This window comes from Protopterus annectens, chromosome 2.part0 (assembly GCF_019279795.1).
Source record: "Protopterus annectens isolate FY-2018-M chromosome 2.part0, PAN1.0, whole genome shotgun sequence".
NCBI classification, from domain to species: Eukaryota; Metazoa; Chordata; order Ceratodontiformes; family Protopteridae; genus Protopterus; species Protopterus annectens.
Genome location: NC_056728.1, coordinates 1,920,217,511 through 1,920,243,197, shown reverse-complemented (window position 1 = coordinate 1,920,243,197; position 25,687 = coordinate 1,920,217,511). Strand labels below are relative to the sequence as shown.

Below are 25,687 nucleotides of genomic sequence, written 5' to 3'. Positions count from 1 at the left end.
ACCCAGACACAGCAAAAACCCCAGGTTTCAGTCCCAGGGGACACACAGAACTAAGCAGTGGGGGGCTTCCACTTCCAAATCTGGGAAGAATAAGACTCCCCCATATGGTAAACTGTCTCAATGACTTCCTTTTAAAATTTCCAAGCACTTATCAACTGACTGCCCCTTTGGGGAGAAAGATTGCTCTTCATGCAAAGAATTGGGTACTCATTACCTAGGACAAATGGGATTTAAATATAGTGTCCCAAGGATACAGATTTCACTTCCACACGTTGCCAACACCAAGCGGGTGGCCGGACCGCAGAGGCCCAAAAACAAGTACTTTCTCTCTCAAGCATGGGCGCTATTCAGCTGGTACCAGAAGAGGAAAAGGGACGAGGTTTCTACTCGAGACTTTTCCTGGTACCCAGAAAAGACAATTCATGGCGTCCTATCCTGGACCTGTCTACTCTAAACACCTTTTTGGAGATTCCAAAATTCAGGATGCTGACTCTTCACCAATTACTTCCTATGCTAGGCAAAGATGCCTAGCTGGCAACACTAGATTTAAAAGAAGCATATCTGCACATCCCAATCAGGGAATCTTGCAGAAGATACTTACGCTTCAAAGTAGGCTACACGCACTATCAGTTCTCTGCATTGCCCTTTGGCTTATCTTCTGTGCCCAGGGAATTCACAAAGTGCCTAGCTCCAGTTATTGCATTTTGCAGGCAAAGAAATATTCAAATATACCAATACCTGGACTATTGTCTAATTCAGGCAGAAAGTCAGGACATACTTTTGAATCATCTGGCTTTTGTACAAAGGGTTCTAACTTGTCTGGGGTACACCATAAACGAAAAGAAATCACATCTGGTACCCTGTCAACATATTATATTCCTGGGAGCAAGCTTGAATACAACTTCCCAGATGGCTTGCCTCACGCCAGAGAAACAAATTAATTTGACAACCTACTTCAAACATGTGGCCACAAAAACCCTGCTATCTGCAAGACAAATACTGCAATCCTTGGGGTTCTTGGCCTCCTGCATTCTTCTAATTCCAAATGCAAGATTGCATATGAGGAAACTACAGTGGTATCTAAAAAGCCTATAGTGTCAACATTCTCAAGACCTGGAAACAATGATTCCTATCATACCATGCCTACGCCTAGAGTTCCTTTGGTGGGCAGAGGCCTACCACCAAAACAAGGGACTACCTTTCGCACCACCCCCTGCCGCCCAAACCCTAACAACAGACGCATCAGACTATACATGGTGGGTTCACCTGGCAGGGAAGTACATTCAGGGCCCAAGAACCCAAGTCAAATGCACCTGCATATCAATCAAAAAGAAATGTTAGCTGTACAGAATGCTCTGACAGCCTTCAAGGACCACATTCTTCCAGGACAACTAATGGTAAAGAAGGACAACACCACTGTTATGTGGTAAATAAACAAGCAGGGGGTACACATTTTTACCCCCTCTGCAGACTAGCCATGGCATTGTGGAACACAGCCTTGAGCTACCAAGTGCACCTACAAGCTCAATTCCTGCCAGGGAAATTAAATACACTGACTGACTAAACAGAAACCTCATGGACCCACATGAGTGGAAACCCGAACCAAGAGTTTTCAACATGTTGACAAGCAAATGGGGGAGCCCAGATATAGACCTGTTTGCCTCTCCCCAGAACTACCAGTTGGACACATTTTGCACAAGGACTCCCCACAAACAAGCCTGGAAAGTGGATGCTCTGTCCTTCAGCTGGAAAAACCTATCAGTCTATGCCTTCCCCCCCCTGTGCCTCTGCTCTCCAACGTACTACTAAAAATCAAACAGGACAAACCAAGGATGATTTTGATTGCTCCAGACTGGCCGCACCAACACTGGTACCCCCTCCTGCGCAGTGTGTCACGGTTATCTCCATGGCATCTGCCTCAGACTCCTTCCCTGCTGTCTCAGCAGGAGAACCAGATTCTGCACCCTCAGCTTCTAACGCTGAACCTTGAAGCCTGGCTAATTACTTAATCTCTCCTTTACCATCCCTCAGCAAACCTGTGATGGATATCATTTTAGAGGCAGGGACGCCTAGTACTAGAAAATCTTATGCTAAAAAATGGAAAAGATTATGCGCCTGGAACCAATCTCAAGGGATGAGCACAGCAGCGCCCAATTTACTTAAATTTTACAGTACTTAACTGAGATGCTTCACAAAGGCCTGTCTTTTTTTCTTCCATTAAAATCCACGCCTCAGCCATTTCAGCTCATTATAACACAAAACCTCCCCGCTTCTGTCATCCACTGCTCAAGCAGTTCCTCAGAGGGGCCAAACATTTGAGACCACCCAGGAGAGCTCCAACCCTAGCCTGGGACCTTAACTTTGTCTTGGAGAAACTCACTCTACCTCCTTTCGAGCCAGCTGCTACTGCAGACTTAAAATTTCTTTCTTGGAAAACAGCTTTCCTTTTAGCAATCACTTCAGCTAGAAGGGTATCCGAATTATAGGCCCTTATGGCAGTGGAGCCTTTCATCATTTTTCATGCAGACAGGGTGTCCCTCAGAACCAATCCATCCTTCATGGCCAAGGTGGTATCCAGTGTGGCTCTTAATCAGTCCAATCATTTGCCAACCTTCTTTCCCAATCCACAGAATAAAGGGAAACAGATACTGCATTCCTTAGATGTGCACAGACAACTTAGATTCTACTTGGACAGGACTAAACCTCAAAGGAAATCTGAACAACTGCTTGTGGCATTTGCAGCAGGGACAGAGGGGAAGGCTATTTCAAAGCAAACCATTTCTAACTGGATAAGCCATTACTTTAATTTCTGCTGTAAGCACCATGGAAAACCTATTCCCCCAGGGGATCAGACCTCACTCCACCAGGGCTGCATCTACCTCTACAGCCTTTCTCAGAGGCGTCCCTACCAGGGACATCCTAGAAGCTGCTACCTGGAGTTCTGTACATACTTTCACCAAGCATTATCATTTGCCAATTTTCTCTAAATCCAGAGCTAACTTTGCCACTGCAGTCTTGCAGGGCCTTATAGCTGGCCCTAATACTATCTAAATTCCTCCTCCCAACCATATCTTTGGGAATCTACCCAAATGTAATGACTGCAACAGTGAAACACGAAGAAGATAGTACAGTTGTGTACACTTACCATAAATGTAGATGTTAGAGTATTTACTGTTGCAGTCCTGGTTACCCTCCCTCCAGCCCCCTAACTTCTTTTGGCTATACCTCTACTTTCCTTTGCTATGCTTAAAAGCCTTTTTGGTGTATTTGCTTTTTTGTTAGAGGTATATCTTTGGGCTTTTATATTTAATTGCTTCCTATTGGGGGGCACCTGACATCTGGGGCAAGAAAAACTGATGTAATGGCGTCAGCTGCATGTTTTTTAACCTTGATGTCATGGAAGAAGGGACAGCAACCGTCACAAGACCCAAGACTTTGTTAATCAGGCCGACTTAGGGCTATCTGCAAGCAGATAACCCAAATGTAATAACTGCAACAGTGAATACACTCGAACATCTACATTTATGGTAAGTGTACACAACTGTACTTTCTGAACAGAAACCAGTGAAGAATGAAGACGAGATGGACAACAAACTTGGAACGTTATGGTGAATACATAACTTCTTTTTTTATTGGCAGCTATTTGGATTTTTCTGGGGTTATACAGTGATGCTCATAGACAGGTTAAAGTATAGGTTTAAAAGATACATTTGAAAATTGGAGCTAAATGCAGGGCCATAAATAAGGGCTTGTTAAAATGCCAGGTTTTTGTGATATAAAAAAATGAGACCACAATAAATCATTTCAAAACTTTTCCCACCTTTAATGTGACCTATAACCTGTGCAATTCAATTGAAAAACAAACAAATCTGTTAGGGGGAAAAATATAAAAAAATAAAGAAGTACAATAAGCTGGCTGCATAAGTGTGCTTACCCTTAAACTAATACTTTGATTTAATTACAGCATTTAGTCTTCTTGGGTAGGAGTCTATTAGCATGGCACATCTTGACTTGGCAATATTTGCCCACTCTTCCTTGCAAAAGCACTCCAAATCTGTCAGATTGCGAGGGCATCTCTTGTGCACAGCCCTCTTCAGGTCACCCCACAGATTTTCTATTGGATTTGGGTCAGGGCTCTGGCTGGTCCATTCCAAAACTTAAATTTTCTTCTGGTGAAGCCATTCTTTTGTTTATTTGGATGTCTGCTTGAGGGCATTGTGTTGAAAGGTGAAATTCCTCTTCATCTTCAGCTTTCTAGCAGATGCCTGAAGGTTTTGGACCAAAAGTGACTCGTATTTGGAACTCTTCATAATTCCCTCCACCTTGACTAAAGCTCCAGTTCCAGCTGAAGAAAAGCAACCTGAAATCATGATACTGCCACCACCATGCTTCACCGTGGGGATGATAATCTTTTGGTGATGCAAAGTGTTTTTCCGCCAAATGTACCTTTTGGAATAGTTGCCAAAAAGTTCAACCTTGTTCTCTTCAGACCATAACACATTTTCCCACATGCTTTTGGGAAACTTGATGTATTGTTTTGCAAATTTTATCCAGGCCTGGATGTTTTTCTGTGAGAAAAGGCTTCTGTCTTGCAACCCTACCCCAGAAATATGGAGAATATGGGAGATTGTCGCATGTAGTACACACAACCAGTACTTGCCATAAATTCCTGCAGCTCCGTCATTGTTGCTGTAGGTCTCTTGGCAGCCTCCCTGACCAGTTTTCATCTTGTCTTTTCCTCAGTTTTTTTTTTTTTTTTTGGGTTGGGGGGGGGGGCGTCCAGTTATTTGCAACGTCACTGTTGTCTCATATTCTCTCCACTTTTTGATGACTGTCTTCACTGTGTTCCATGGAATATCCAATGCTGTAATTTTTTTGTACCCTTCTCCTAATTGATACATTTCAACAATGAGATCCCTTTGCTTTGTAAGCTCTCTGCGAACCATGGCTTTTGCTGTAGCAGGCAACTGAGTAAATGTCAGGAAAATTTTACTAGGACAGCTGAACTGTATTTGGGGTTAATCAGAGTCTCTCTAATTGATGGCAGGTGTGTACCCAAGAAGACTAAATGCTGTAATTAAATCAAAAGTGCTTCAACAAAGTATTAGTTTTAGGGTGTGCACACTTATTCAACCAGCTCATTGTATGTTTTTTATTCTTTATATTTTTTCCCCTAACAGATTTGTTCGTTTTCCAATTGAATTTCACAAGTTATAGGTCACATTAAAGGTGGGAAAAGTTTTGAAATGATTTATTGTGGTCTCATTTTTTTTATATCACAAAAACCTGGTATTTTAACAGGATTGTGTACACTTTTCATATCTACTGTAATTTATTTAGCAAAGCAGACAGACAATATGTAAGGTAGTGAATATGGTTATAGATTTTTTAAAGTTTTATTTGGAAGTGTTTAAAATAAAAAAAAAAATGTGCAGTTGCTGTAACCTTAGTCTAATGACGAAATGGGTTGAATTTATCGTGACTTTTTTCTTATTATTTAGGAAGGGTAACTGGCTTTATTTTAGGAAATCTAACTTTGGCCCGCAGTTTGTTGTAGCTTGAGAGAAGAAAACCATTCATAAAACTTTGCTTACTCTTTTTTTGATGATTAAGATGTACATATTTATTTTCAATAGGTTCAGAGCTTCCAGCATTATCATTCAGTGAAGATGGATTAGTACAGTATAGTCCCAGTGCTATTACTGGTCGGTGTTCTGCAATGGAGAAAAGAATCAGAGAAATGAAAGACAAGAGAGAAAATCTTTCTCCAACTGGTATGTGATGGTAGTTTAACTCATAGTCTTTACTGGAGATCTTACTGTTGGAAAAAGAGAGTAGTGGTACTTCTGACAGTCAACTGTAATTTTATCTGGTGTTTTATATTTAAAATGGTGGCTTTTAGTGCATTTTTAATTGAATATTGTTACAGAACACCCCTTTTTAGATGCTGCTATGTGGAGGGAAAAGATCCATTTATCATTTTTGCAGAGGGTTGTAATAATGAGTACCATATGTAGGATACAGAAATTATAGAAAAAATGCACAAAAGTCTTGAAACACAGAAGTGATGTTGCCTTTTATTTATCCAACATTAATTTTGAAATTACTTGAGCTTTCGTGCTAACAAAAGCCCTTCATTTTTGACAAAGTTAGAAAGGGAACTATATAATTTCTTTCATATCTTACAAAAAAGCTTAAGTGCCAGTGTACAGTCACTAAGTATTTTATTTAACTGAGTAGAGAGAGAAACCCCCTAGTGTGACCCTGTCTGCTAGACTTGGAGTAACGAGCTCAGGCACTGAAAGAGTCTGGCGAGTGAGAGACCTTTTGACTTGCTGATCTGGGGTGGGAGGTTAGTAGTTCCAGCTGGCCATATTCTTCAGTTTAATGCCTTTTTAACAGCTTACCCCTATGCTGCAGTGGGCACTTACCTAGTTTGGAGGATGAATAGGGACCTGATACTTACTGAAGTGGTTAGGTGCCTAGCAAGCAAGGGGGCAAAAAGCACCTAGAAAAATGTTATTTGACTTTTATAACTGCTGAGAACCCACTTCTTCCACTGCTTTGAATTACCAGACACATTGTAGTCATACCAGCTTCCCTTTGTCCAACCTCAGACCTTTCATTGCAGCCCTCTCTAGTAGGGCTCCATCAGCCTTGGCCATGATATATTTGCAATATATTTCTAGTAGTTTACTGACATTTGTTGTTAGGTTCTTAATAATGACTTTTTTTATTGCACCTGGTTAGTAAAAACCCCATTGTTTTTTATTTTTTGAGTAATCTTCCATTAATATAGCATTTGGACTTGACTCTGTATGGTATACATGAAAGGTGATTTTCTAGTTGCAGGACCTTTGTGTATGCCTGCCATTATTATGTCAGTCCTAAGCTTGATGATGCCCTATTTCTGCAGCATGTTGTTTGAAATCCAAATAGTTGCACAAATCCCATTTTTGGGAAGAGAGGTTCTGATCCTTTGTGCATACTGGGGTAGATTTCCTGTATCTTCAAGTTGTGATTGGTTGTAGGCAGTAATATAATGAACGGGTGTCTGCTAGGGCACAACTGTTGTTACTGATGCATGGAGCTTCATACTGTGCAGAAAAACAGCTGATGCAAACTTTTTTTTCATAATCTTTGCTTGGTCTTTATTATGTCTGACTGTTAAGTAGCTAGTTTGCTTTTATTTTGTTTCTCTAGAATATTTAACGGAAAAACTGTTAGAATTCTCAGACATTTAATAAATAATAACTTGACATATTTATTGTGCTGTCTTTATCTTTGAGAAAGTAGGTATGTATATAGTGAGCAGGTAGCCCTGAAAGAGTTTTTTAAGAAGTGTATCTTCTGTTGTGGTGACCATTTGTGGCACAAAAAGTGAATATTTTTTATTTTTTATTTTTAACACTTGTTGACCGGGAAAGTCTGACTAGGACAACAACCTATTTTCAGCGTAAGCTGAAGAAGAAATGCTCCAGATGCATGTCTTTGGATTGTGGGAGGAAACCGGAGTACCCGGAGGAAACCCACACGAATGCAGGGAGAACATGCAAACTCCACACAGAAGGCACCCCAGCCGGGTTGAACCAGAAACCCTGTTGCTGTGAGGTGAGAACGTTAACCGTTGCACCATTGTGCCGCCCACTTTACTTTATTAAACTTTAATGTGATACCTAAACTTACTAAAGTAATCCTTGGAGGTTTACTTCCTAATGGGGAAACAGGAAGGACGAGGAGACTGTGATAATTTCTGGAGAGTCTTCTGAGGCAGAGGTGCTAAAATGATACAAAAATGAATCTAGTAGCTCTGTCTGCATCCTTGGTACCTTAGACTGCAGGAGATGATAAGCCGATTAAGAAAGGTTAAAGTAAAGAATATAAAAATGGTAAGGGGTAGAAAAAATAAACACACACACCTGCACACCTGGACACATACTCTATACCAGCAAACACATCAGTGAAAGATTTTAATTAAATTTGTGGCAGAGAAGACTTTTGACAAGCTTTGGATGCATTTGGTTTCTAATGCTCTATTTGTTGAGTTTGATATATAATCTCAGGGTGTAACAGTGAACTTCAGGCAGATGTTTGGTGATATCATACCTTAGGGAACATGGCTTGATGCCACTGCTGGGTCCAACACTGACCCATCAGTGTCTGTCTGCCACTGTTGGCATGCATGTTCCTGAGTAACAGTACCCTTTCATCTGTAGATGTGCATACCAGGTTTGAAGCTAGAGGTTGGTGGGGGGATTGTCTAGATGTCTAGTAAGACAATGTAGATATGACCTAACCTTATTCGGATATAGTCAAGCTGAGACTTCTCTAGGAAAATGGTGTACTGCATGACATGCCAACACAGTTGCTAATTTGTTAATAAACTTTAAAGAAAAATGAATGGATACATTGTAAATGTAAAGTTGTCAATAAACAGTGAGATTGTCAGTTAGCCACAAGGTAAAATTAATTTGCTTGCAGAAAAATAAGTAAAGAAGTATATTGAAATACTGTAGTGCCAATGGGTGACATTCCTTTTATTACTACAGACATGAAAACCGGTATTAAAACTAAAATTAAAAGCTCAAGTTCCTCTAGTCCAGGCAACATACCTACTGGTTTCCTGCATGGAACTAAGCAAAGTTGGACTGTACTCTTCAGTCGTGTTTAATACAATGTTTGCATGTGGATATGTCTCTGACTTATGGGAAAGTGTGCAGTACTAGTATTTCACAAATATATGTATGTGTGTTTGGGAGGGGTAGATCATGTCAGTTTCAAATCATTTTAGGCCCAGGCTTGACTCCTACTGTGTCTAAACTCTTGGAGGGTTATGATGAAATTTGTCCAGTAATGACACAGAAGGCCTCGTTTTCTCTGGCATAGGTTTAACAGGAGTGAGTGGTGGTGGGGAGGTCTTACCTTTTCATTCCTGTGGCATTCTTTGAAGAGGTAACTGCAGTACTTAAATTTGTTGTTAACCAGATTTTTCCTTATCTAGATCTGTTGCTTCAGATGCCTTCTCTCAGTTGCTTGTTCCAGGATATGGAATTCACCATATTTTTCCTACAAAGTCTAGGGTTCACTATCAACTTTCAAAAATGTGTCCTGAATTCCTCTCAGGACTGTGTTTATCTGGGTTGCAGGATTCAGACAGTACCAGTGTTAGGATCTTTTCCATCCCCAAAAGTTCTGTCCTTGACCGCTTTCTTTCATTGTCTTCTTCCTCTTCCTGTTGTTTCAACCGGAGAGTTTCTTCGAGCCCTGGGATTCATTGCCTCTTCTATTCCAAAGCTCCCGCTTGCCAGACTGCACATTGGAAGCTAGCTCTAGTGGTACCTCAAGTCAGTTTGGCTTTCAGCGTTGCCAACCTCTGGATTTCAGTGTGCTTCTCCTCCTTTGTCTAAAGAGGGAATTCAAGTGGTGGATTCAGCAAGTTTATTTCAACCCAGGCCTACCTTTTCAGGCTCTGGTTCCTTCTCAAGAACTATTCACAAATGCCTCAGACATGGGGTAGGGGGCTTCCTGTAGTCTTCTGAAAGTCCAAGAAAGAAAATACCTCATAAAGATTTTCATTCGCACTGTATTCCTTGCCTAGGCCCTGACCACAACGTACTTCGCTGTCTGTTTTGTGTCTTATTTAAACCCCGAACTATCCATCGTTGGTATATTTACCCCTCTAAATATTTTGGTGCTCTGTTCAATTATCCTGATATCTTCGGTTAGCCATCCGACTACTGACATTCTGACTAGGTCCAAGCTGCCAACGACACTTCTCCTAAGCCAGGTGCCAGTTCGCCGGTACTCAGTGAGGCGCTTTCGCAGCCCCTGATACCCACTACTTCAGATTCGCAGGCCTCTACTGACACCCATTCAGAGTCTGGTATGCCACGAGATGCTTCAACTGTGGAACCTGTGGATATCTCTACCTTGAATGGGTCCGAAGCGCTGTGCAGGCACCAGCTTCTGAGGGTGTATTCAGGCCTACTGACTTGCATATTAAACCAACGCCATCTTCTTCTTCAAGGCCTACAACTCGAACCATGCCTAGAAAACTGACGCCCAGACCGCATGGTCAGCCTCTATGCCTAAAAAACAAATGATAAGAACGGCTGAAGACCTTATTACTTTAATCGGGGTAAGCCAGCCTTCCCCCTCTAAGAGACCTAGGACTGAGTTTGCTTATGATGCTTCTGACCTGAATTCTGAATTTTCTGTTTCCTCTCTTGACCAGGATTTACCCCTGTCTACCTATGAGGATTCTGATGCCGAGGACTCTATACCCTCTGCTTTCCCCCAGAGGATTTCTCTTTTGGTGAAACCTTGCATACTCTCGGGGAGCATTTTCGTTGGGTAAGCCAGGATTTCTCTGATTCTAAAAAGAGGCTTAGTGATTTCTTACTCCTGCCTCAGCACAGGCCTTTAGCCATACCTCCTGTATTAGACATTGTTGATGATGCTTTTTCGGAATCTAGCTTGGCCCCTAATTCTTTACCTCCTGCTCCCAGAAAACCTGATAGATATTACAGGGTTCCTGACTCTCACAAGTTCCTTTTTAAAAATCCTACTGTGAATTCTGAGACCAATTCACAGGGACCCAAGGGCGTTAAAGCTACTATTGCCAAAAATCCTACCCCCTCTGAGACTCCACGGCGCTGGATAGATGGGGTAAGAAGGTATACACTTCTTCAACTTTGTCCATTAGGGCCTTAAACTGCCAGTTTCATATGTTAAAGTATCAGCAGCATATTATTGGATTGCTTAAACAGAAAATGATGATTCCTGATTGTGTTGAAAATAACGATTTACAGGTTTTACTGCATTCAGCTGAACAGGTTGGAAAACGTACTTTGCAATGTGGATGTTCATTGTGTTACCCTGCTGCAGTCATCACACTTGGGTTATCCTACCGTCAGGCAGGCCCGCAGTCGGCTTGAATTCCAAAGTCTTGGTCTGGCATCTGTTACTGTCGCGTCTTCCCTGACGTCAGTGCGCTGGGGATATGCAAGAGGCATCCAACGCCATTTTCTTCAGTCTTTCTTGCCGTGCAGTGCCCGAAGCAGAAGCAGCTAGCAAGTGCCGGTCGGCCGACACCTGAGATTTTCGGTTCGAATTGTAGTCCGAAGTCTTCAATAAAGCTAAGTACCCCGCTGGGGAACCTTTTCTTGCTTCAGTCCGATGTCAGAAAAAGTTAACAATTGCATTTCTTGTGGGAAGCAAATACCTCATAAGGACTTCCATTCCTATTGTATTTCTTGCCTAGGCCCAGACCACGACGTCACAGGTTGTTGGTTTTGTGCTAGATTTAATAAACGAACTATCAAACACTATTTTGATTTCGAACGACACTATTTTGGTAGGAAATTTTATTATATCAGGCAGCCTAGGAACAAGCCAGAGTCTGAGGCCTCTGCTGGGCCTGTTGCCGGTTCTCCGGTTTTCAGTGAGGCGCCTACGCAGCCCATGACGACCGCAGAACTGGAACCCCAGACAGCTGCGGATTCTCAAGCGGAGTCTACTAGGCCAACGCAGCCATCTTCATTAGGCCCTTCGACACCGGAGCAGAAGTAGACCCCGGTGCAGTGGAAACACCTTCGGTTGCAGAAGGTGTCTTCAGACCGACTACCCTCACCATTAAATCTTATGCTAAGCTCAAAACGCCTTTAAAACCAAAGAAGACTGTACATCAGTCTACATTTCAAGGCCCCATGCCTAAGAAACAGATGGTTAAGATGGCTGAAGATTTGATTACCCTAATCAGGGGTTCCCATCCCCCTCCTGATAAGACCAAGACAAGAGGAGGATTATACTTCCTCTGACCAGGTTTCAATTTCCTCCGCTTCTTCTGAGGAACAGGATTACACTTTTCCACCTTATGAAGACTCTTATGCTGAAGACTGTATTCCCTCAGCATCTCCCCCTGAAGACTACTCCTTTGGGGAAACTTTACATACCATGAGGGAACACTTCCACTGGGAAGGGCAGGACTACTCTAATTCTAAGAAAAGGCTCCGAGAGTTCCTTTTACTACCCCAGCACAGACCTCTTGCTATCCCTCCAGTTTTAGATATTGTGGATTATGTTTACTTGGAGTCTAGTCTAAATCCAGACTCTCTCTACGTCCTGCTCCAGCCAAACCAGACAGATACTACAGAGTAACTGACTCACACAAATTCCTTTATAAAAGCCCTGTGGCTGACCCAGAAACAATTTCCCAGGGCTCTAAGGGAGCTAAAGCTTCTATGGCTAAAAATCCTGTGCCCTCTGAAAGGGATTCCAGAGCCCTAGATAGATGGGGAAAGAAAATATACACCTCAGCAACTCTGGCTATGAGAGCATTAAATTGTCAGTTTCACATGCTGAAATATCAGCAATTTCTAATCTCTCAATTAAAACAAAAAATTGAGCACACATTCTGAACAGTCTGAATTCAAGGAAATGCAGGATCTGTTGCATGCAGCTGAACAGGTGGGCAAACATACTTTACAATGTGGATTTGATTCATTGGAAGCTTCCTGTAGAGCAGCGGTTACTGGCTCTGTCATACGTAGACATGCTTGGTTAAAAGAACAAACCCTTCCTGATCATGTTAAAGCAAAATTATTGGATGCACCTTTACAGCAGGATGTATTATTTGGTGTCAAAGCAGAAGAGGTTTTAAAGAAAATGGAAGATAAGGCAAAGTCTATGCAGACGGTCAAGGATTTTTTGCAGGTACAACCCCCTCGTTTCAGCAGAAATTGGCCAACGAAAAACTGGTCCTTTCCAGCTTCTGACAGATCACAGAGAGTCAAATACAGACGCCAAAGGGGCAGAGGTCAGTCACAAGGCCCTTACAAACCTCGCCAATGGGGTACTGCTACCCAGAAAGGAGGAGAAGACAGGCCCCAAGCTAGCAGAAGACAAACACAATGACTCAATCCTCAAACTACCAAGCAAATCTCTCCTGGCAGCTCCCTTGGGAGGAAAATTAGCACTTTTTGCAGACAACTGGCACATCATCACAAAAGACAAATGGGTCCTAAACATGGTCTCTCAAGGATACAGATTCCACTTTCATACCTTACCAAGGGTAAAAGAAATGCCAAACCTGCCACCAAATCAATGGGCAGAGGCACAAAAACAAATTACAGCTCTCATGGATATGAGAGCCATTCAACAGGTACCTACACAGGAGCAAGGACAAGGATTTTACTCAAGACTCTTTCTAGTCCCGAGAAAGGACAAAGCATGGAGACCCATTCGGGATCTTTCAATTCTGAACACCTATCTGCAAGTACCAAAATTCAAGATGCTAACACTACAGCAGCTTCTTCCCATGCTGGGCAAGAATGCTTGGCTAGTAACATTGGACGTCAAGGAGGCATACCTGCATGTCCCTATCGGACAAAATTGCAGAAGATACCTCCGTTTCATTGCAGGTTCAACTCATTACCAATTCTCTGCACTGCCCTTTGGCTTATCTACTGCGCCCAGGGTCTTCACAAAATGCCTGACACCAGTAATTGCATACTGCAGACAGGGGAATTCAAATATACCCATACCTGGACGACTGCCTTATTCAAGCAGAAAGCAAGGGCATTCTTTTAAAGCATCTGGCATTTGTCAAACACCTTCTAAGTTGCCTAGGGTACACAGTAAATGAAAAGAAATCAAGACTAGTGCCTTCACAAAACATAATATTCCTGGGTGCCAGCTTGAATACAACAGCCCAGATGGTTTATTTCACGCCAGACAAGCAACAACAGCTGACTCAATATTTCAAAGCAATGGCAACAAAGACCCAACTCCCTGCAAGAAAAATTCTGCAGGCCTTGGGATTCATGGCATCTTGCATACTACTAATACCATTTGCAAAACTGCATATGAGGAAATTACAATGATACCTTAAAAGCGTATGGACTCGGCACAGCCACAGCTTGGAAACAATGATACCACTCATTCCCTGCCTTCAACAGGAGTTTTTATGGTGGGCACAGGCATGTCACCTCAACAAGGGTCAGCCTTTATCCTTACCCACAGCTAGGCAAATTATGACAACAGATGCATTGGACTATGCCTGAGGAGCACACATTGCAGGACAGTGCATTCAGGGCAAATGGACTACAGATCAGAGGCATCTGCATATCAATCAAAAAGAAATGCTAGCAGTAAAGAATGCCCTAGCAGCTTTCAAGGACCTCTTACACCCAGGACAACTAATAATAAAGACGGACAATACTACAGTAATGTGGTACATAAACAAGCAAGGGGGCACACATTCCTACCCTCTATGCAGGCAAGCAATGACCTTGTGGAACACTGTACTATCTTACCAGGTTCAGTTACAAGCACAATTCCTGCCAGGAAAGAAAAACACATTGGCAGACGACCTAAGCAGAAACATCATGGATCCACACGAGTGGAAACTAGATCCACAAGTATCTGCAATGATAGCTCAAAAATGGGGACGCCCAGACATAGATCCGTTTGCAAGCCCCCAAAACTACCAACTTCAAAAATTTGCACAAGGACATTACCTAAATAACCAGCCAACACCTCTATCCAAAGCTGTTATGGCTGTCATTCTGGAGGCCAGGAGGCCCAGCACCAGGAAAACCTTATTCAGACAAATGGAAAAGATTTTACGCCTGGAACCAGGCTAAAGGCCAAAATCCCCTTGATCGAAACATTCCTCAGATTCTGCAATAAAACTGAGATGTCGCACAAAGGACTTTCCTTTTCATCTATTAAGATCCACGCCTCAGCAATTTCAGCTCATTACAACACGGATCCTCCTTTATTCTCACATCCACTCCTAAGACAGTACCTCAGAGGGGCTAAGAACATAAGACGCCAAGGAGAGCACCAACACCTACTTGGGATCTCAACTTTGTTCTGGAAAAGCTTACACTGCCGCCCTTTGAACCAGCTTTTTCAGCTGATTTAAAATTTCTTTCATGGAACACTGCCCTGCTACTAGCAATAACCTCAGCTAGAAGAGTCTCTGAGCTACAGGCACTAATGGCAGTGGAGCCTTTCCTCATTTTTCATCAAGACAGAATCTCTCTACGAACTAACCCTTCCTTTATGCCAAAGGTGGTATCCAGTGTGGCCCTAAACTAAACCATTCATTTGCCCACCTTTTTCCCAAATCCTCCGAACAAAGGAGAAAGACTCCTGCACTCTTTGGACATTCACAGGCAATTATGTTACTACTTGGATAAAACTAAGGCTTTCAGAAAATCTGACCAGCTCTTTGTAGCCTATGCTACAGGATCACAAGGAAAAGCCATCTCAAAACAGACCATCCCTAAATGGATAGGGCATTGCATACGTTTCTGCTACACGCATCATGGGAAACTGGTACCTGCTAACTTTAGGTCCCACTCCACCAGGGCTACAGCTACATCAGCAGCCTTTCTCAGGGGAGTGCCAACCAAGGATATTCTGGAAGCTGCAACTTGGAGTTCAGTGCACACCTTCACCAAACACTATCACTTACCTCTATATTCTAAGACAAGAGCTGGTTTTGCCACTGCAGTTTTGCAGGGCCTACTAGCTTCTTCTAACCCTGTTTAACTCCACCTCCCATCCTTAGCTTTGGGATTCAACCCAAGTGTGATGACTGCAGCAGGGTAACACGATGAACATAGTACAGATGTCCTTCAAGGATGCATCTGCAGTCCTAACATATGGGTTGTCCTGCCTCAGGCAGCCCTTCGGTCGGTCGGATTCCAAAGTCTGGGTCTGGCCTCGGCTGATGTTGCACTTCACCCGACGTCATAGCTGCTGTGAATTGGGTATAAAGGCATCAGCCGACGCCATTTTCCTCAGTCTTTCTTGACGCGCGGTGCCCGAAGCAGAAGCTGTTCGCAAGTGCCGGTCGGTCAGATCCAGAGAGTACTACTACCGAAGACTTCTAAAAAGCTAAGTACCCCGTTGGGGACTCTTTCTTGCCTCAGCCGATGTCAGAAAAAGTAAATAACTGTTTAACTTGTGGGAAACAAATACCTCATAAGGATTTCCACTCTTACTGCCTTCCTTGCTTAGGCCCAGACCACGACGTATCAGCTTGTCTAGCCTGTGCTTCCTTCAACCGACGGACACTTAGACGTCATTCGGAGTTTGCAGAGGAGTTTTTTGGTCCCGCTTTTGCTTACAAAATGTCGTCGGAGACTCCGACTTCACAATTAGCTAAAAAGCGTAAGGAAAAGGACCGACACTCGCGGTCCGCGGTTTCGGCCGAAACCACGGTTAAGCCAACCGCGAGTGTCTCGGTTTCGGCTGAAACAGAGTCCACGGTTCTTCCTTCGGCCGAAAGCATGCCTCCTATAGCCGAGGCTTCACACAGCATGGCTGAATCTGCTACTGTAATTTCCCCTGCTATAGCAGGCACCCAGGATTTATCAGATACTATTCCTTTAGACATATCTACTCCTGCACGTGGAGCTGCTAGGCCCCCTGCATCTATGTCTATCAAGGCCTTTGCTAGGGCTAAAGCAGCTAAATCTTCTAAGGCCTTGACTGCTAAAACCCCCTCACACAGGCCTACCTCTAGTTCCCAAATGCTCAGCCTGGCTGAGGATCTCATTTCCTTGATCAGGGGATCCCAACTCCACCCTGACAGGGCCTCTCAACCCCCTCCAGAGAAGAGGCCTAGAGCAGTGCCCCCGGATCCAGTTTCTACAGACTATTCCTCGGATGATTCAGAAAACTCAGAACCTCCAGAAAGGCCCATATTCCCCTTATGAGGATTCTGATGCAGAAGACTCCATTCCTTCTGCCTCTCCTCCTGAGGAATTTTCTTTTGGGGAAACCTTACATGCTATGAGAGAGCATTTTCAATGGCAGGGCCAGGATTTTTCAGATTCAAGGAAAAGGCTAAGGACCTTTTTACATTTACCACAGCATAGGCCTTTAGCCATTCCTCCAGTACTAACAGTTGTTGATGATGCATATAATGATGCTTGTACTGCCCCTGACTCTCTTCCCCCGGCCCCTGCCAAGCCCGATAGATATTACAGGGTCCCGGACACACACTTTCACTTGTATAAGGCTCCTATTGCAGATCCTGAAACCATTTCACAGGGCCCCAAAGATGTAGCAGCTGCCTCTGCCAAAACCCCCTCCCTCTGAAAGAGAATCTAGAGCATTAGAGATGGGGTAAAAAAGTTTATACTTCTGCTACTCTTTCGGCTAGGGCCTTAAACTGTCAATTCCACATGATCCAGTATCAGGAATTTTTGTTAGACCAGCTAAATAAAAACTGTCCTCTCCTGAACCTATAGACCGTAAGTCCCTTCAGGATTTGGTACATAACACTCAGCAGGTCAGTAATCATTCCTTAAAATGCGGCTATGATGCACTGGAGGCTTCCTTTAGATCAGCTATGACTGGAACAGTGATTAGAAGGCATGCATGGTTAAAAGAACAATCCTTACCAGACCATGTAAAGTCAAAACTCCTAGATGCTCCCATGGAGAAACAAAGTTTGATTGGTTCCCCTGCACAGCAAGTGCTAAAGAAGATGGAAGAAAAAGCAAAATCTGTCCAAACAGTAAAGGATTTCTTACAGGTCCAGCCTCCAAGGTTTAGTAGAAATTGGCCTTCGAAGAATTGGTCCTTTCCAGACACCTCCAGAGCACAGAGAGGCAGAAATAGGCGCCCAAGAGGCAGAGGTCAATCCAGAGGTGCCTACAGGGGACGTCAGTGGCAGCCTAACAACCAGAGAAGTACTGCCACAGATCCAGCTACTACCACTTCCACAGGACAGACACAATGACTTGGCTCTGACACCGCCTACTAGGGAACAACTGGAAGCACCCTTAGGCGGAAAGCTAGCCTTATTTTCCGTAAACTGGCATTACATTACAGGAGACAAATGGATTTTACTGACAATAGACAAAGGCTACAGGTTTCACTTCCACACTCTACCAAAAAAGAGAGGAATGACAAACCTACCACCAAACCAAAAAACAAACGCTCTAGGACAAATCAACCACCTACTAAGGATGAGAGCTATAGAAAAGGTACCTCCCATGGAGCAAGGGCAAGGATTTTACTCCAGACTTTTCCTGGTACCAAGAAAAGAAAACCAATGGAGGCCTATTCTCGACCTGTCCGCTCTGAACACATATCTCATTGTTCCAAAATTCAAAATGCTGACCCTACAGCAACTTCTTCCCATGCTGGGCAAGGAGTCTTGGCTGGTGACTCTAGATGTCAAGGAGGCATACCTGCACGTCCCTATGCAACCAGATTGCAGAAGATACCTCAGATTTCTTGCAGGATCAGAGCATTATCAATTCTCAGCATTGCCCTTTGGCTTATCTACTGCGCCCAGAGTATTCACGAAATGCCTGACATCAGTAATTGCTCATTGCAGGCTCCAGGGAATTCAGATTTATCCATACCTGGACGACTGCCTAATACAAGCGGACAACAAGATCAAATTAACAAAAGATTTGGAAAAGGTTATACAACTACTGCAAGCCCTGGGATACACAGTCAACATGAAAAAGTCAAGGCTGGTACCATCCCAAAGGATAACATTCTTGGGTGCAGAACTGGACACATCAAATCAGATGGCATTTCTCACAGCAGAAAAGCAAAAGCAACTACCACTCTATTTCATGGCATTAACAACACAGACCCAGCTTACAGCAAGGAAAGTCCTGCAAGCCCTGGGTTACATGGCATCCTGCATAATATTGATACCACATGCCAGGCTGCATATGAGGAAGTTGCAATGGTACCTAAGGAATGTATGGTCTCAACACAAGCACAGTCTAGAAGCCCAGATTCCAATAATTCCATGCCTGAAACAAGAATTCCTGTGGTGGGCTCAGGCCTGTCAGATGAACAGAGGACTGCCTTTCCACAAACCTCACCCAAGCCAGACTATCACCATGGACGCCTCAGACCTAGGCTGGGGGGCGCACATGGTGGACAAGTGTATACAAGGCCTATGGACACAAGACCAGCTGAACCTTCACATAAATCTAAAAGAGATGCTGGCAGTGAAACAGGCACTACAGACATTCAGACCTTTTCTTCAACAGGGTCATTTGCTGATAAGGACGGACAACACCACAGTCATGTGGTATATCAACAAACAGGGAGGCACACACTCATATCCTCTATGCCGGATGGCAATGGACCTGTGGAATGTGGCCCTGAACCTCAACATTCAACTCCAGGCCAAATTTGTGCCAGGAAAAGAAAATATACTAGCAGACACCTTAAGCAGAACTTCCACGGATGCCCACGAATGGATGCTGCATCCAGACATCTTCAAAACCATTACAAAGAAATGGGGACTACCAGAAATAGACCTGTTCGCATCCCCACACAACCACCAATTGAGGAAATTCTGCACAAGGACATACCACCCTCTTGCTTGGAAGGTGGACTCCCTATCCTTCAGTTGGGAAAACCTGACAGCGTATGCATTCCCACCTCTTCCTTTGATGCACAAAGTGCTACTGAAGATCAAAGAAGATCACCCAAAAATCATCCTGATAGCTCCAGACTGGCCGAGGCAGCATTGGTACCCGCTACTAAGGAGTATGTCTCGGACACACGCATGGCCTCTACCTCTAGTTCCTTTACTGCTAACACAGAACAACTACAAGATCCTACATCCAAACTTGAAAACACTACAGCTAGCTGCCTGGAATATTACATAAAACAAAATAACCCAGATTTATCTCAGAGGGTTAAGGACATTATCCTGGAGGCTCGCAGACCCTCCACAAGGAAAACTTATTCAGCCAAATGGAAAAGATACCTCATTTGGAGTGCAGCAAAAGGAGAAAATGTATCATTAGCAAACATAGCTAACATCCTGGAATACTTAGCAGAACCTTTCCACAATGGCCTGTCTTATTCCTCCATTAAGATTCATGCATCAGCAATTTCAGCAGAATACAACATGGATCCTCCAGTCTTCTCACATCCTCTACTCAGGCAGTTTGAGAGGAATTAAAAATGTAAAGCCTCCAAGGAAGCCACCTTTGCCTACATGGGACCTTAACTTTGTGCTGGAAAAGTTAACACTTCCACCTTTCGAGCCAGCAGCAACAGCAGAATTACAGTTCTTATCTTGGAAAACTGCTTTCCTGCTTGCAATCACTTCGGCAAGAAGGGTTTCTGAATTACAGGCATTAATGGCAGTACAGCCCTTCCTTATCTTCCATCAGGATAGAGTGTCCTTGAGAACCAACCCTACTTTTATGCCAAAAGTGGTCTCCAGGGTATCATTGAACCAAGCAATCCACCTACCAGCATTCTTCCCCAACCCACAGAACAGGGGGAAAGATTACTACATACCTTGGATGTGCACAGGCAATTGCGCTACTATCTGGACAGAACCAAGACCAACAGAAAAACTGACCAGCTTCTGGTAGCATATGCAACAGGAATGGAAGGAAAAGCAATTTCAAAACAGACAATCTCAAAATGGATAGGAAATTGCATTAGATTTTGTTACTCTTTTCATGGAAAGACAACTCCAGAAAACATCAGACCTCATTCCACAAGGGCTACAGCCACTACTACAGCTTTCCTACGAGGAGTGGCTACCAAAGACATTTTAGAAGCTGCTACTTGGAGCTCCGTGCATACATTTGCCAAGCATTATAATCTACCTTTATACTCCAGATCCCGAGCAGGTTTTGCAACTGCTGTTTTGCAAGGGATCTTAACTACACCATAATCATCTTAGTGCCTCCTCCCCCAGTTTGGCTGTGGTTATTCTACCCATATGTTAGGACTGCAGATGCATCCTTGAAGGACATAGTACAGTTTTGTACCTACCATAAATGTAGATGTCCGAGAGGTATGCATCTGCACTCAGGATTACCCACCCTCCTTCCCCTCTGGGGTACTCCTAGGGTATTTGCCCATCTTGTAGCTAGCTGGGGGAATCTATTATGGTGTATTTGTTTGTATATATGTATATACATGCTTATATTGTTTGCTCTCTACTATTTGGAATCTTTTGCATTTATCCAAATTTAGCCTTCCTAGAGGGCACCTGGCATCTGGGGCAAGAAACACTGAGGAAAATGGCGTCGGCTGATGCCTTTATACCCAATTCACAGCATCTATGACGTCGGGTGAAGTGCGACATCAGCCGAGGCCAGACCCAGACTTTGGAATCCGGCCGACCGAAGGGCTGCCTGAGGCAGGACAACCCATATGTTAGGACTGCAGATGCATACCTCTCGGACATCTACATTTGTGGTAGGTACAAAACTGTACTTTTTGTACCTACCATAAATGTAGATGTTCGAGTGTTCACCCTGCTTCAGTCCAGGTTACCCTCCCTCCAGCCTCTCTGAACTAGCTGAACTTTTCTGTACCATTCTATCCTATACAACCTCTGTGCTGTATTTGCTTGTGCCTAATATATACATACATATATATATATATATATATATATATATATATATATATATATATATATATATATATATATATATGGGTCCCCTACTATTTACCAAAACGCCGATTCGCCGACAAAGAAATCACCGACACCAAACGACCGACAACACAAAGTACCGACAACGCAAAACACCGAACACCATAACACCGACACACTACACGTAAACAACACAGTACACTACAGGACATATCCACTAGCCCTAACCCAAACCCTAACCCTAAGGTCCGACACTACCGCACACTCTCCCTACCTGCACCCTAACCCTAACTCACTTACCCACCCCTAACCCCAAGCTCCGACACTACCGCACACTCTCCCTACCTGCACCCTAACCCTAACTCACTTACCCTCACCTAACACCAAGCTCCGACACTACCGCACACTCTCCCTACCTGCACCCTAACCCTAACTCACTTACCCACCCCTAACCCCAAGCTCCGACACTACCGCACACTCACCTATCACACACCCTAACCCTACATCCCTCACTATTGCACACTTACCTGTCCGCTCCCTACTCCTAAATCCCTCACTATCGCATACTTACCAGGTCGCTTACACATTCCCTTGTCGGTCTTCCGCTGTCGGGATTCCAGCGTGTCGGTCAACTGCGTTGTCGGTCGCTTGGTGTCGGTGATTTCTTTGTCGGCGAATCGGCGTTCGGTAAATAGTAGGGGACCCATATATATATATATATATATATATATATATATATATATATATATATATATATGTATGTATAGCCTACCTATTGGGGGCACCTGACATCTGGGGCAAGAAAAACTGAAGAAAATGGCGTTGGATACCTCTTATATACCCCTGGCGCACTGACGTCAGGGAAGAAGCGACAGCAACTGACGCCGGACCAAGACTTTGGAATTCAGGCCGACTGCGGGACTGCCTGACGGCAGGATAACCCAAGTGTGATGACTGCAGCGGGGTGAACACGCGAACAGCTGCATTTATGGTAGGTACAAAACTGTACTTTTTGATTCACTAGAGGCATCTTGCAGGGCTGCTGTAACTGGGTCTGTACTTAGAAGGCATGCTTGGCTTAAGGAGCAATCCTTGCCAGATCATGTTAAAGCTAAATTACTGGATGCTCCCTTAAACCAGGACCGCCTTGGCAGCAAGGCAGAAGTACTTAAAAGATGGAGGAAAAAGCTAAATCTATGCAAACTGTTAAAGATTTTTTACAAGTACAACCTCCAAGGTTTAGTAGGCATTGGCCTTCCAAAAACTGGTCTTTTCCTGCCTCTTCCAGACATTCTCAGCCCAAACCCAGATCCAGCAGAGCTCACAGCAACTGAAGAATGACCAGCAGGCTGTCTGAACTTCGACCTTCCCTGGCATGGCTTACATTGCCAGGAATAGATAGGCTGCACTGAAAATCACCCATATCTGAGTTTTTTCTTTTTTCTAATGAGGGTTTCTGAATCCACACTCTCGATTTTAGCCTTAATCTCTCTCATTTTTACACAATATAAGGCTTCCGACACCTCACCAGCTAAATCCTGCTATGAAGTGACGATCTCTTTTTGGATTTTTTCGTGCAACCTTAAATTACGTTTGACTTTTATTTAAATAGTGAAGGGTGCATTGCTTTTTTTATCCTTTGAAGGTGAGAGGCCGAGGTAGCAGATAAGATATTGTTATAGCACGTAGTAACCAGTTATTCTGCTTGGTTCTGATTTTGGTGGTGTTTTTTTGTTTCATCTCCAGTCAAACACATCCTCATATCCTCTCAGAAGGATTATATGTGAAAGGTGTATACGAATAAATGGAAAAGATTCTCCCATTGGGCTCTCCAGAGACTGATAGAGCCTTTCGCTGAACCCATTCAGCTATTCTAGAATTTTTTGCTTCATATTTAACAGTGGTGCTAATTGCTTTACCCTAAAGATCTGACTTGCAGCTATCTCCAACTTTTATGTAGGATGTAACAAATCCTCTTTCGTCTCATCTAGATTATGCCTGGTATTTAAATATCATTCTTCAAGCCCTGACCTGACCCCCCTTTGAACCAGCTGCCAAGGCAGACCTGAAATTTTTGTCTTGGAAAACTATTTTTCTAGTTACGATCACATTGGTCGCATGAGTATTAGAACTCCAGACTGTCTCCTCTAAGCCAGCTTAGCTAATTTTTCACAACTACAGGGTCTCTCTCCACGCTAATCCTTCCTTTGTGCCTAATGTGGCCTCAGAAACTGCTCTGAATCGATATGTCAACCTCCCTGATGTTCTTCATTCCACATTGCTGCAGTCCTAACACTTGGGTAGTCCGCTGTCCCAGTCGGCCCGAATACCAAAGTATATGGCTGACGTCGGTCAAGGCGCATTAGTCTGACGTCAGGACGTCAGGGTACAAATGCGCATGACCGACGTCATATCCTCAGTCTTTTTTGCCGCATGGTCCGATGCAGAAGCAGTTTTGCGAGTGCAGGTTGGCGTTCTGAAATTTTCTGAAGTCGGAGTTTCAGACCGAATCAAAGTTGGCTAAGTACCCCGTTGGGGAATATTTTGTTTTTTTCTTGCCTCAGTATTTAACCGGATGTCAGAAAAAGTGAATAACTGTATTTCTTGTGGGAAACGGATACCTCATAGGGATTACCATACCTTGTGTATACCTTGTTTAGGGCCTGAGCACGTCGTTGTTGGTTGTCGCTCTTGTGCTAGATTTAACAAACGCACTATAAAGAGAAGGTTAGATTGTGCCAGGTTAGTTTTTGGGAAGCGTTGTAATTATAAAATGCCGTCGGATGCTCCGACGCCCGCTTCGTCCAAAAAGCGCAAGGACAAAGCAGCAAAGCCTAGGTTGGAAGAACCGTCAGTCCCGGACGTCGGTTCTTTAGAAGGCTCAGTGGAGCCGGAGGTTCTGCCAGAAGTTTCTTTGGAGTCTCAGGGAGAGACTTTACTGTTACAGGATGTGTCCTCTCAGGAGGTAGGCCAGGCTGAAGGGGCTTCTCAGGTGGCTGTTCTCCCCTCTCTTCCTAAGGTGGTTAGGCCCTCCCCTTCTGTTTCCAAGGCTTCTTTGAGAGGCAGGCCAGGTTTAACTTCAGTGGGGGTCTCTCCTAGTTCTTCAGGATCTTTGCCTAAGAAACATATGCTAAAAATGGCAGAAGATTTGATTACTGATTAGAGGTTCTATGCCCCCTCCTGATAAGAGGCCTAGGGTGGAACCTGAGCTTGAGAGTTTTGAGCAGTGTTCGGAGGCTTCTGAGTCTTCGGCTGAAGACTTGCAGGAGTATCCTCCTTATTCTGATTCTGATGTGGATGATTCTACTCCTTCGGCTTCTCCTCCTGAGGATTTTTCTTTTTCAGAGACTCTTCATTCCATGAGGGAGCATTTTAAATGGGAAGGTCAAGATTTCTCTGATTCCAGGAAGAGGCTTAGGGAATTTTGTTTTACCCCAGCATAGGCCTTTAGCTATACCTCCTGTTCTGGATGTGGTGGAAGATGTTTTTGCAGAGGCTTCCCTGAACCCTGATTCTTTGCCTCCTGCCCCAGTTAAACCCGATAGGTATTATAGGGTGCCTGAAGCTCATAAGTATCTTTTTAAGAGTCCTAGGGCAGACCCGGAAACTGTTTCTCAGGGGCCTAAAGGTGTTAAGGCTTCTGTTGTTAAAAATCCTGTTCCTCCTGATAAAGAGGCAAGGGCTTTGGATAGATGGGGAAAGAAAGTGTATACTTCTTCCACTTTAGCCATGAGGGCGTTGAATTGCCAGTTTCACATGTTAAAATATCAAAATTATCTCCTTTCACAATTGAAGTCTAAGGTGGATGCTCTGGCGGAAGGTATTGAGTGTAAAGAGTTGCAGGATTTGGTTCATGTGTCTGAACAGGTGGGTAAGCATTCCTTGCAATGTGGTTTTGATGCTGTGCAGGCCTCTTCGAGGGTGGCTGCCACTGGTTCTGTTCTTCGTAGGCACGCCTGGCTGAGGGATCAGAATTTAGCTGAGCATGTTAAGACAAGGATTTTGGATGCTCCGTTACAGTCTGACGTGTTGTTTGGTTCGCCTGTGGAAGCAGTTTTAAAGAAAATGGAGGACAAGGCTAAGTCTATGCAGACTGTTAAAGATTTTTTGCAGGTTCAGCCTCCAGTTTAGTAGAAATTGGCCTACTAAGGGATGGACATATCCTGCTTATGATTCCCAGTCTAGGGGTAGGTCTAGACGTGGTAGGGGCAGAGCTCAAGGTTCTTTTAGGCCTAGAACAGGGAGTTCACCTGCTCAGTCTTCTGGTGAGGGCAGGGGTCA

General features: G+C 43.8%; 1 protein-coding gene across 1 annotated transcript in view; it reads left to right on the top strand.

Moving 5' to 3' along the window:
• The window catches only part of MCPH1 (microcephalin 1), a 2,707,094-nt gene that overhangs the window by 537,452 nt on the left and 2,143,955 nt on the right, over nt 1–25,687 (top strand). The window contains exon 5 of the mRNA XM_044060459.1: nt 5,637–5,774. Coding sequence (XP_043916394.1) covers nt 5,637–5,774 — 138 coding nt within the window. The remainder of the gene's footprint in view (nt 1–5,636; nt 5,775–25,687) is intronic.